The following is a 13187-nucleotide window of genomic DNA, read 5'->3' on the forward strand; positions in this document are numbered from 1 at the left end:
TTTCTGTGTTTTTCTTTTTCTTTTTATTCTTTTATTGATAACATTCTGGTCGCCTAAGGCAGAGGGACCGTGTGAGACTTTTCCTCCATTGAAACATCTTGCCACAGGTTTTTCACTTACACACTAAAATTGAATTGGAGTATTGAGGATAAACCTCATCTTCACTGGAAAATATTGCTGTCATTGTTTGTTGTTTTTATCATGTGTCACCCTACACGATGCCCAACCCGTCCCCTATCATCTCTGTTTTATTATTTATCTTTTTATTATTATTATTTATTATTATTCTTTCTTCAATATGTTTTCTAACTTATGTTTGTATGATCGGGGTTGACATAATCATATGATAAAAGTTAAAGTTAAAGTCCCAATGATTGTCACACACACAACTGGGTGTGGTGAAATTTGTCTCTGCATTTAACCCATCCCCGAAGGGAGCAGTGAGCAGCAGCAGTGCCGCGCCCGGGAATCATTTGGTGATCTAACCCCCCAATTCCAACCCTTAATGCTGAGTGCCAAGCAGGGAGGCAATGGGTCCCATTTTTATAGTCTTTGGTATGACCCGGCCAGGGTTTGAACCCACAACCTTCCAGTCTCAGGGCGGACACTCTACCACTAGGCAACTGAGCTGGCAGGAGGGATATGTTAGGGTTTACAGATCATCTTGATTATCTTGATTGTATGATTATGTTGGAATGTAGACTAGAAGTATTAACTTTGTTTAAACCTTTGACCTTTCCTTGACTCTGAAAAGTTTAACCATTCAGTTGTTGAAACTTTCCAAATGGTGTGGAAACATTCTTGATTAGTTAGTCATCTAAAATGCTCCACTGGTTTCTGTTTCCACGACCTTGTAAAACAATGAGCTGGGACCCTCCGCACTGATTAACCAGTTGCTGAGGTGACCACCAAACAAGTCCAATGTCACACCCACCCTACCTGTTCTCAATAAATATGCTCTTGCAAGAGACCAAAGGCAGACTTTGTTCGAACATTGCTGTACCTACAGTAACGAGCAAATTCTCCACTTGCAAGTGCTTAAACGGCATACTGTTTCTCGTGTGGTTCTTGCAAAATAAGTAAGAGTGAGCACCACTCTAACATTTTACTTCTGAAAGTGTCCAAAATGCTGAAAAATTGAACTATCGTAGAAGTAATTAGAAATCTCATAGAAAACCGCAAATTCTATGTAGAGATGAACGGTGTTAAAAGCAGATGGCGGATGCAGAAGAATGGCCTACCACAGGGTGCAGTCCTGGCACCCTGCTATTCAAAATTTACACCTTCGCCAACAAATGTGCACAGATCTATGCGGATGACCTGTTCAGTATCTCTGTATCAGTCTGAGCATTAACTATGTGATCTTTGTAGTGTATTCAAGTGAATAAAGGTTGAAAAGGATTTTCAAATCATTGTATTTTGTTTTTATTTACATTTTACACAATTTCCCAACTTTATATGTTTATATGTATATAGTGAGTCGTCACCTTATCGTGGTGGAGGGGTTTGCGTCTCCCTATGATCCTAGGAGCCATGTTGTCTGGGGCTTCATGCCCCTGGTAGGGTCACCCATGGCAAAAGGGTCCGAGGTGAGGGGCCGGACAAAGCACGGGTCAGACGACCCCTTATGATGAATAAAATGTATGGACCTAGTTTTCCCTCGCCCGGACGCGGGTCACCAGGGCCCATCTCTAGAGCCAGGCCAGGAGGGGCTCGAAGGCGAGCGCCTGGTGGCCGGGCCTTCGCCCATGGGGCCCGGCCGGGCACAGCCTGAAAAGGAAACGTGGGTCCCACTTCCCATGGGCTCACCACATGTAGGAGGGGCCAAAGGGGTCGGGTGCAAAACGAGCTGGGCGGCGGCCAAATGCAGGGACCTTGGCGGTCCGATCCCCGGCTGCAGAAGCTGGCTCTTGGGACATGGAATGTCACCTCTCTGTCTGGAAAGGAGCCCGAGCTGGTGTGTGAGGAAGAAATGTTCTGACTAGACATAGTCGGACTTGCCTCCACACATAGTTTGGGTTCTGGTACAAGCCCTCTCGAGAGGGGCTGGACTCTCTTCAGCAAGAAGAGCTTCTTCCTTCTCCTTTTTTGAACACTTTGATTTATGTGCCTTATTGGCATAACATGAAATTATGTGAGAATGTGAAAAAATTATTTTGTGATCTCATGTTCAAAAATAAACTTCAACTTCTTCCACTCTGGAATTGCTCACGGTGAGAGGCGTCGAGCAGGTGTGGGTACACTTATTTCCCCCCGGCTGGGCGCTGCACATTGGGGTTCACCCCGGTGAACGAGAGGGTAGACTCCCTCCGCCTTCGGGTAGGGGAACGGGTCCTGACTGTTATTTGTGCCTATGCACCGAACAGCAACTCAGACTACCCATACTTTTTGGGGTCCTTAGAAGAAGTGCCGGAGTGCGCTCCTTCTGGGGACTCTATCGTTCTACTGGGTGACTTCAATGCTCACGTGGGCAGTGAGACCTGGGAGGGCGTGATTGGGAGGAATGCACCCCCACCCCCCGATTTCAACCCGAGCGGTGTTCTATTATTGGACATCTGTGCTCGACACAGATTTTCAATAATGAACACCATGTTTAAACATAAGGGTGTCCATGTGTGCACTTGGCTCCAGTACACCCTAGGCCGCAGTTCGATGATCAACTTTGTAGTTGTGTCATCGGATTTGCGGCCGCATGTTTTCACTCGGGTGAAGAGAGGGGCGGAGCTGTCAACTGATCACAAACTGGTGGTGGGTTGGCTCCGATGGTGGGGGAAGATGCCGGTCCAACCTGGCAGACCCAAACGCTCTGTGAAGGTCTGCTGGGAACGTCTAGAAGAATCCCATCAGGAAGAGCTTCAACACCCACCTCCGGCAGAGCTTTTCCCACTTCCCGGGGGAGGAGGGGAACATTGAGTCTGAGTGGACCATGTTCGGTGCCTCCATAGTTGAGGCAGCCGATCGGAGCTGTGGCTGTAAGGTGGTCGGTGCCTGTCGTGGCGGCAATCCCCGAACCCACCGGTGGACACCGGCCGTAAGGGATGCCGTCAAGCTGAAGATGGAGTCCTATTGGGTCGTTTTGGCCTGTGGGACTCCGGAGGCAGTCGACAGGGCCAAGCGGAACGCGGCTTCGGTGGTTGCTGAGGCAAAAACCCGGGCATGAGAGGAGTTTGGCGAGGCCATTGGAGAATGACTTTCGGCTTTGAGGAGATTCCGTTCCACCATCCGGCGTCTCAGGAGGGGGAAGCAGTGCATTGTCAACACTGTTTACAGTGGAGATGGCGTGCTGCTGACCTCGACTCGGGACGTCGTGAGTCGGTGGGAAGAATACTTCGAAGACCTCCTCAATTCCACCGACATACCTTCCATTGTGGAAGCAGGGCCTGGAGACTCTGCAATGGACTCTCCAATTTCTGGGGTCGAAGTCACTGAGGTAGTTATAAAACTCCTCGGGGGCAAGGCCCCAGGGGTGGATGAGATCCGCCCAGAGTTTTTAAAGGCTCTGGATGTTGTGGGACTGTCCTGGTTGACACGCCTCTGCAACATCGCGTGGACATCGGGGACGGTACCTCTGGATTGGCAGACTGGGGTGGTGGTTTAAGAAGGGGGACCGGAGGGTGTGTTCCAACTACAGAGGAATCACACTACTCAGCCTTCCAAGTAAGGTCTATTCAGGGGTGCTGGAGAGGAGGGTCCGTCAGGAGGTCGAACCTCGGATTCAGGAGGAGCAGTGTGGCTTTCGTCTTGGCCGTGGAACAGTGGACCAGCTCTACACCCTCGGCAGGATCCTCGGGGGGGTGGGGCATGGGAGTTCCCCCAACCAGTCCACATGTGTTTTGTTGACTTGGAGAAGGCATTTGACCATGTCTCTCGGGAAGATCTGAGTAGGGTGCTTCGGGAGTACGGAGTGGTGAGCCAACTGATAAGGGGGGGTTCGGTCCCTGTACCACCAATGTCAGAGTTTGGTCCGCATTTCCGGCAGTAAGTCACATTCGTTTCCAGTGAGGGTTGGACTCCGCCAAGGCTGCCCTTTGTCACCGATTCTGTTCATAACTTTTATGGACAGAATTTCTAGGCACAGCCGAGGTGTTACAGGTGTCCGGTTGGGGGACCTCAGCATTGCATCTCTGGTTTTTGCCGACGACGTGGTGCTGTTGGCTTCTTCAAGCCGTGAGCTCCAGCTCTCACTGGAGTGGGTCGCAGCGGAGTGTGAAGCGATCGGGATGAGGGTCAGCATCGCCAAATCCGAGTCCATGGTCCTCGGTTGGAAAAGGATAGAATGCCCTCTCAGGATCGGGGATGAGATTCTGTCCCAAGTGGAGGAGTTCAAGTATCTTGGGGTCTTGTTCACGAGTGAGGGCAGAATGGAGCGCGAGATCGACAGGCGGATTAGTGCAGTGTCGGCAGTAATGCAGACTCTGTACTGGTTTGTCGTGGTGAAGAGAGCTGAGCCAAAAGGCAAAGCTCTCAATTTACCAGTCGATCTATGCTCCTACCCTCACCTATGGTCACGAGCAATAGGTCGTGACCGAAAGAACGAGATCCCGGATACAAGCGGCTGGAATGAGTTTTGTCCGCAGGATGTCCGGGCTCTCCCTTAGAGATAGGGTGAGAAGCTCGGTCATCCGGGAGAGACTCGGAGTAGAGTCCTCCACGTTGAGAGGAGCCAGATGAGGTGGCTCGGGCATCTCATCAGGATACCTCCCTGGGGAGGTGTTCGGGGCATGTCCGACCGGTAGGAGACCCCGTGGACGACCCAGGACGCGCTAGAGAGACTATTTCTCTCAGATGGCCTGGGAACGTCTTGGGATCCCCCGGGATGAGCTGGATGAAGTGGCTGGGGAGAGGGAAGTCTGGGAGTCCCTCCTATAGCTGCTCACCCCGCAACCCGACCCCGGATAAGAGAAAGAAAATGGATGGATGGATGGATGGATGTATAGTTATATAGGCTGTCGAGTAACATGGTGGATGGGGAGAACAGATGGTGCTAAAAGTGAGTATGGATTATTCCCAGGAATAAATTGGCATGGCTGAAATTCCAAATTTTAGCAGCAGATGGTGCAAAATTTGAATTGAGAATTATTGAATAAATTGGCATTGCTGAAATTCCCAATTTTTTCAAGAGATGGTGCCAAACCGTTACATGAGACCAAAGTTGGGCAAGACAAGCTGAACTAGCAAAAATCGAGATAAACAGAAAAACACGGGGTCGGTTTTGGGTCACGCACGGAAGCACAAATGTGGTTTTTATTTTTGATCTTATTTTCTTTGCTTGGCTAAAATTTATTCTGTAACAGCTTAAAGCAATATTATCACTAAATTGGACCAAGGTGCCCACTACTATGAAAATGGTGGTGTGTTAAAAAAATGTTTAAAAGATTGATACAAATGTTGTTTTCATTTTTTATCTTAATTTCTTTGCTTGGCTAAAATATATTCTGTAACTTCTTAAAGCAATATTATCACTCAATTGGACCAAGGTGCCCACTACTATGAATATGGTGGTGTGTTAAACAAAGTTTAATAGATTGATTCAAAGGTTTGGATTTTTGATTTCATGGTTGATTGAAATGTAACTTTGAAGTGTTATTTTCATAAAAAGTGAAGTGAAGAAAAGAGGAAGTGGGGGCCTTACCAGGGTGTCGGCTGTACTTTAGGTGGAAGATAGTGCGTGGGACAGATGAAGGGCGGAAACAGCTGCCAGAGAGCAGCAGGTGTATAAGCGTGGGAAACTGGGCAATCTTATGGGAAGTATAGGTGCCAGTAAAAGGGGGAAGGGGGGGCAGAGAAGTTTTTAAAAAGACCGCCACAGGCAGCTTCGGGGCTTCTCTCTCCCAAAGAGTGTTCATACGTGAAGAAGCCCATAGAAGTTCCAAGACTTCTTCCAAGCCTCCGCAATCTTTATGTGAGACGCAACATTGCTTGCCTGGATTAACTTGGATTTACTCAAAAAAATTGGACTGGACAACATTGCATGAGGAACTAGGTGAAGGGGACAACTTTTTCAGTATTTACGCGAGGGGGGGACAGTCATCGGGCAGTCGGTCCTCTCGAGGCCAACCCATTTCCCAAATTGGAATGTTAGAAATAAGATCGAACTGATCACTTGACTTTATTTCCACCAAAAAAATAGCACCCAAATGGTAGCTACCTTTTCCTTCTTTTCCTATCTAAGTTCTATAATCAAAGTACTCCGGGATTTAATGATTTTATTTGCATGGGTATCAGTGAGTTGGATTGTTCAGTTTTTGGAGGATTGAATGATTTTATTTGCACGGGTATTAGTATGTGAAGTTGTTCAATTTTTGAAGGAATCAAGATTTGTAATTCTATTTCATGTTTTGTCAATAAATATGTCTTATACACTCATTTAAATCCGTTGTGTGCTAATTTGTATGATATATGCAATCGATTGTTTGTTGTTGGTGTGACAATCTGATTCATTGACGGGTGGTTATTATGGTATAATATCGTACCGTAATAAATAAAATTAACAAATGTGTTTAAATTAGATTAGTTGGATTATTGTTAGAAGTCAAATTGGGTTAATTGTCCGTTGGTCACGAGCCTGTCCTGTATTTGTCGGGCCGCGTCTAAATTTCACTCGGACAATTGCCAAATTAAATTGCCTTCAAAATTATTTGAAGGATCAGTTCATTTCGTTAAATATTTAATTTGTTTAAATATTTACTTCAAGGCGGCTCGGTGGCGCACTGGGTAGCACGTCCGCCTCACAGTTAGGAGGGTGCGGGTTCGATTCCACCTCTGGCCCTCCCTGTGTGGAGTTTGCATGTTCTCCCCGGGCCCGTGTGGGTTTTCTCCAGGCACTCCGGTTTCCTCCCACATTCCAAAAACATGCTTGGTAGGCCGATTGAAGACTCCAAATTGTCCCTAGGTGTGAGTGTGAGTGCGATTGGTTGTCTGTCTCTGTGTGCCCTGCGATTGGCTGGCAACCAGTTCAGGGTGTCCCCCGCCTACTGCCCGATGACGGCTGGGATAGGCTCCAGCACGCCCGCGACCCCCGTGGGGACTAAGCGGTTCAGAAAATGGATGGATGGATGGATTTACTTCACTGGAGTAAGATAACAAATGCGTTTGAATTAAACTGGTAGGATTATCGTTACGTTTAAATTTGTTTAATTGTCCGTTGGTCGCGGGCCCGTCCCGTATTTGTCAGGCCGCGTCTAAGTTTCACAATTGCCAAATTAATTTGCCTTCAAAATTATTTGCAGGATAATTATAATTCGTTTAAAACAATTTGAATTCGTTTTAAGAGGAATATTATTTGTTTAAACAACTGAGTTGGTTGAAGCATTTCAACGGTTAAGAGTTTATATATAGTTTTAGAACTAAGAATTAATGCATTAAATTTCTTCTCAAATACTATTATTGTCATACTTCCATTAATTCAATCCTTCATCGAATAAAGACAAGTAGGCTCGCTACTTCAGCAACAAAGTAGAGCAGACCCATATAAATAGTTACTTCAGCAAAACTAGTGCAAGGGTGCGCTAGACCAACGAATCCCTGAGGTCTTCACAAAGACATCTAAAAATATCCGTAACATAACAAAAGCCTCAAACAACAGAAGGGAGCCATCATCATGGCGCAGTTATTCTGACGACTTGCCTCGAATTGAGTTACTCGGCACGCGCGTCGTTTGACTTGAGAGAGATTGGCGTCATAAAGAAGTTAGACTGATTCTGTTAGAATTAATTTAACTCGGGTGGTTAGAGACGGACGGGTCCCTTCACCCCGGCTTATCGAACCCTTTAATGGGAAGCCGGTCACTTTAATAAAAAGTGCAGGTTTGACAAGGCCTGTGCAATAATTGGAACCGTAATTGACGACGAGTCTGATGTCAGCTCCGCATTTACTTCCGGAGTCAGCGGTGTTGTTCATAAGTGACAGAGAGGACGAGGATTTTGATGGATTTAATGATTTGTAGTGACACAGATGGTTTGATAAACTTATTTGTGTTATAGTTATTTGAATAATTCTTAATATGTTATGTCAGGTACATTCTCAGTTCCTCCTTTATGTGTTTATTTAATTTTAGCATTCTGTACCCTTCAGTCTGTTGCTTATTAATGTCTCTTTTTGGGTTTTGGATTTTGTCAAATCAATTTCCCCCAAAAATGTGACTTATACTCAGGTGCGACATACTATATGTTTTTTTCCCCCTTTTTTATGACTGGTGCGACTTATACTCCGGTGCGACTTATACTCCGGAAAATACGGTAGCTAGAATTGCTCTAAAAAAATAGCTCAATAGCGATGCAACCTGATGCAACCAAACAATAGATAGGGAATGTATAATAATTGGAAAATATCTTTTGATAAAGAAAATATCGACCTGAGTAATTGGTTTTTATCTTCATCCATTATCTGTACCGTTTGTCCCCACGGGGGTCGCGGGTGTGCTGGAGCCCATCTCAGCAGTCATCAGACAGTCGGCAGGGGACACCATGAATTGGTTGTCAACCAATCGCAGGGCGCACAGAGACAAACAAACATTCGCACACGCACTCACACCTATGGGCAATTTGGAGAGCTCAATCGGCCAACCCAGCATGTATTTGTGATGTGGGAGGAAAATCCGGGGAAAAGCCACACAGGCATGGGGAGAACATGCAAATTCCCTACAGGGAAGGCTGGAGGTGGAATTGAATCCGCAACCTTTGAACTGTGAGGCGGACGTACAAGCCAGTGCATCACCGTGCCGCTCCCTTTTTTGTCTCTTTTACATTAAAAAAAGCAAAATATGCAAAGATGTAAATCCCCCCCACAAAACAATTGAAAAATTAAAATTTTAAAAATAATGCCAAAAAAATGCTATATAGATTGCACTTACTCCAGTCATTATGGGGAACACAAACCACATGATAATCGAGGGAACACTGTATTGCAAATGTTTTCTTTTAATTTTCTTTTGGCAATATCAAGGTAGCATTATGGAATGCCTGCACACAAATGGACACGTATGCACTCGCACGCATGCACTCGCTCACATGCACACATACACACACACTTGCACGCAAACGCACACACACAACCACACACACACATACACACACAAAAAACGCACGCACACAACCACACACACACACGGGCGCACACACGCGCACACACACGTACACGCACACAAAAACACAGTGACAACCAGGTTCTTCACTAATCTATATATTACCTCAATAGCCACTGTCCACAGCATGAGATGCATCTCAGAGTCAGGGAAGTAAGCTCTGACTTGAGGAGACATGCCAATAAGTGTACAGTTGGTCACAATCGCAATGACACTCATGGCTTCAAAGGCAAGCTAAACACAAAGGGGAAGAGCAACAAACAACAAATTATTCAATATATTTGTAATTTGCATTTTGTTATTATCTTTTGACTTGTTGCAACAACCTGACTAAGAAATTGTCCTATCTTAGCCACATTGTCCTTTTGACACCTTGTTAAACATATCTCATTTTGCGATTTGCAGAGTTTTCTCTGTAATTTGCAAAATCAGTCAGACAATAAAATAAGTTCTATTTTATTGCATTATCACATTTTCATTCCTGTGATGTACCACAGATATAATCAGTGATATTTCAATTTAAGGTTACGTTACGTTTTACCTTTTACTCATTCAGTTGTGGTCTATAAAAAGTAGAACAGCGATGCTTTTGTCTGAATTCCTCGTTTTGATAGCATCACGGTCCCTCTTTTATACTTGTTCCAAGGTGTGCCTCGGAGAAAGCCGTTTTGGTGCGAGCTCTTTAAATGCAAATGAGATACTTCACCCCACTCCTTCCAGGCCACAAGATGTGGTAAAGAGAGAGTTGAGCCAAAAGGCAAAGCTCTCAATTTACCGGTCGATTTACACTCCTACCCTCACAACCCATAGCTCGTGACCGAAAGAACGAGATTCCGGATAAAAGCAGCCGAAATGAGTTTTCTCCGCAGGATGTCCGGGCTCTCCCTTAGAGATAGGGTGAGAAGCTCGGTCATCCGGGAGAGACTCGGAGTAGAGTCGCTACTCCTCCACGTTGAGAGGAGCCAGATGAGATGGCTCGGGCATCTCATCTGGATGCCTCCTGGACGCCTCCCTGGGGAGGTGTTCCAGACATGTACCACCTGTAGGAGACCCCGGGGACGACCCAGGACGCACTGGAGAGACTATGTCTCTCAGCTGGCCTGGGAACGCCTTGGGGTCCCCCGGGATGAGCTGGATGAAGTGGCTGGGGAGAGGAAAGTCTGGGAGTCCTTGATGAAGCTGCTGACCCTGCGACCCGACCCCAGATAAGCGGAAGAAGATGGACGGATGGATGGATGGATGGATGGATGGATGGATGGATGGATGGATGGATGGATGGATGGATGGATGGATGGATGGATGGATGGATGGATGGATGGATGGATGGATGGATGGAAAAATAGATTCTGAATTCAACCGATTCACTTCTCGAACCATCTTCTGGATGGTGGTTGAAAACTGAGGTTTGACTATACACAGAAAACACACACACACACCGACCAATACTTCCTCTGGACATCTGAACACCCCACTATCCACAAACTGTCAGTAATCAGGACATTACACAAAGGTGCAACAATAATCACGGACCAGGATGATAGAACACAGGAAGAAAAACACATACAACTTAAAAGGTGTCAGTATCCACAGTGGGAAATAACTAAAGGTGCAGGACAGGTCAAAAACAAAAACAACACAACACGGGGGGAAGAAAAAATCAAACAAGTACCGTATTTTCCAGACTATAAGGCACACCTAAAAACCTCAAATTTTCTCAAAAGCCGACAGTGCACCTTATAGTCCAGTGTGCCTTACATATGGACCAAATTCCGGCCCGTGGGTCAAATGCGGCCCGCGTCTAAATTTAAACTTGCCCGAAGCATTGTGTTATAAAATCAACCATAAGTGGCCCGCTCAAGACTATGAATCATGAATCAAAACGACCATGGATCATTATTTTGTGATTATAAAGTAATCTGTTGCATCTGAAGTAGAAATAAAAAGGATAAAATGGAGAATGATTTGATTTGGATTAAAAATCTGACATGATGCAACCTGGCCTGTTTACTGCAGACACAAACACCAATATCACCCTTCTTATTCATACAACAACAACAATAGAACAAACTTTATACATCTAATAAAAATGTCATTCAACTTTCATAAAATTGTTAATTTGTTATTATTTTAATCTTTAACTTTTGTTGTAGTGCAATTGATGACAGATTCTCATTTGCAATATCAACCTATCTGCAAAGGATATAGTAAAGGATAAAGTTACATATTTACAAGTTCATTCACAATGATAATGGTTCATGGAATGTCGGCGCGAAGACAGTCTCAGAAAATTAATGCATTAATGGTGCGCCTTATAGTCCGGTGCGCCTTATATATGGACATTTTAAAATGGGCCATTTATTGAAGGTGCGCCTTATAGTCCGGTGCGCCTTATAGTCCGGAATATATGGTAAACAAGAACACAGAGGAATTGTGACGTTGCCGTATGTGAGAGGGGTTACGGAATGCATCCAAAGAGCCATGAGGAAACACAACATAAACACACCGGTCAAACCACACACAACACTTCGTCAGATATTGGTTCATCCAAAGGCCAAAATACACCCGGAAAATAAATGCAACTCCATATACGAGATCCCATGCAAATCATGCAATAAATCAAACATTGGGGGAGACAGGGAGGAACTTTACTACAAGAAAAAAAGAACACAAGAAGGAGTGTGAGAAGGAGAGAGCAACAAGACAAGAGCAATAAAAGAACAAGCACAAAAGGAACACTACAAGTCAGCCATCACCGATCATTGCAAAATAGAAAATCACATCATGGACTGTGAGAAGGCCAGAGTCATCCGCAACGAACAAAACAAACATCAGCGTTGGATCAGGGAGGCCATCGAGATCCGCAAGCGGGGCCCGAGGACCATCAACAGGGACGAGGGAGCTACGTATCATGCTCTCTTCCACTTAGAGCAGCATTCTGGAAGGGTGAACGGACAGCAGAGGGCGTGACTCACCTGTCAAATCTGACAGTTGAGCCACGCCTTCATCCATCAGATGATAAAGACGCATCACACCTACACCAGTGACACTCTGATGAAGGCGAAAGTACACACCGAAACATGTCAGGTAAATTAAAAAACCTAAATCATTTGTCTGTGATAAAATAACCAGTCACCTAACTCTGCTAACAGGTTATGGGCCCAGTGTACGAAGTGGCCGTTTGTGTGAGTTAGATAACTTTGTAGAGAGGCAACGTGCGTGAGTGTTGGCGTGCAACATTATGACCATGCCAGCTGAGTCAAGCTGCCGCTGGTCCCAGCTGGTTTGTGACGGTGATGAGAAGAATTATGAACTGTGGGAGACGAAGTTCTAGGGACATGTTACTATAAGGACTGAAACATACGATCCTCGAAGAGCCCAACTGGTGTACGGACAGCGCAAAGGAGGAACTATGAACGCCAAGGCTTATGCGGAGGTGATCCAGTTCCTGGATGACAAAAGTTTGTCTCTTGTCATGCAAGAACCACCTGATAATGGTCCCAAAGCTCTTAAAATTTTGAGAGACTATTATGCAGGCAGAGGCAAGCCTCGGATCATTTTCCTGTACACTGAACTGACATATTTAAGGAAGGCCAGTGGAGAAAGCGTGACTGATTGTATCATCCGTGAAGAAGCAGTGATCACAGCTTTGAGAAATGCTGGAGAGACACTGAGTGATGGTCTGTTGGTGGCGATGGTTTTAAAAAGACTACCAGAAACATTCAAACCATTCTCAGTTCATATCTCACAGAGAGGACCCAGTGAGTTTTGCAAATGTTAAAAGCAAACTCAGAAGTGGACACTGACAAGATGCGTGGGGCAGTGACATCAGAGGACAACGTCATGAGGGCACAAGCACGGCCGGCAGTGAAGCGCACTCCAGCAGTTGTTGGTGATCGACGGGGAGATGGGACCACAAATGTCGTGTTTCAGAATGCAGACACATGGCCAGAGTGTGCCACCGCAAGCAGTGGTGTGACCTCTGTCAAAATTTATCCCACTGCTTCACGACCTGCAGAAGAAGACCGCAACGTCAGGACGACGTGCGGACAGTATCTGAGGCGCACTGCAACAGCGAGTTCACGTTCAGGGTGAGCGATTATAATGC

General features: G+C 45.7%; 1 protein-coding gene across 15 annotated transcripts in view; it reads right to left on the bottom strand.

Moving 5' to 3' along the window:
- ano10a (anoctamin 10a) overlaps window positions 1-13187 on the bottom strand; it is a 278041-nt gene that overhangs the window by 88675 nt on the left and 176179 nt on the right. For 12 of the 15 annotated variants that reach the window (XR_015861422.1, XM_088390590.1, XM_088390588.1 and 9 more), the window contains one exon: window positions 9188-9316. The exons of the other annotated variants lie outside the window; for them this stretch is intronic. Coding sequence is in view for 11 of the 12 variants with exons in the window: in XM_088390590.1 (XP_088246716.1) it covers window positions 9188-9316 (129 nt within the window). In the remaining variant the exon portion in view is untranslated. The remainder of the gene's footprint in view (window positions 1-9187; window positions 9317-13187) is intronic. 15 annotated transcript variants of the gene reach the window in all.

Source organism: Syngnathus floridae, chromosome 11 (genome assembly GCF_059516105.1).
Source record: "Syngnathus floridae isolate MCC-2025c chromosome 11, RoL_Sflo_1.0, whole genome shotgun sequence".
In the NCBI taxonomy this organism is placed as follows: domain Eukaryota; kingdom Metazoa; phylum Chordata; class Actinopteri; order Syngnathiformes; family Syngnathidae; genus Syngnathus; species Syngnathus floridae.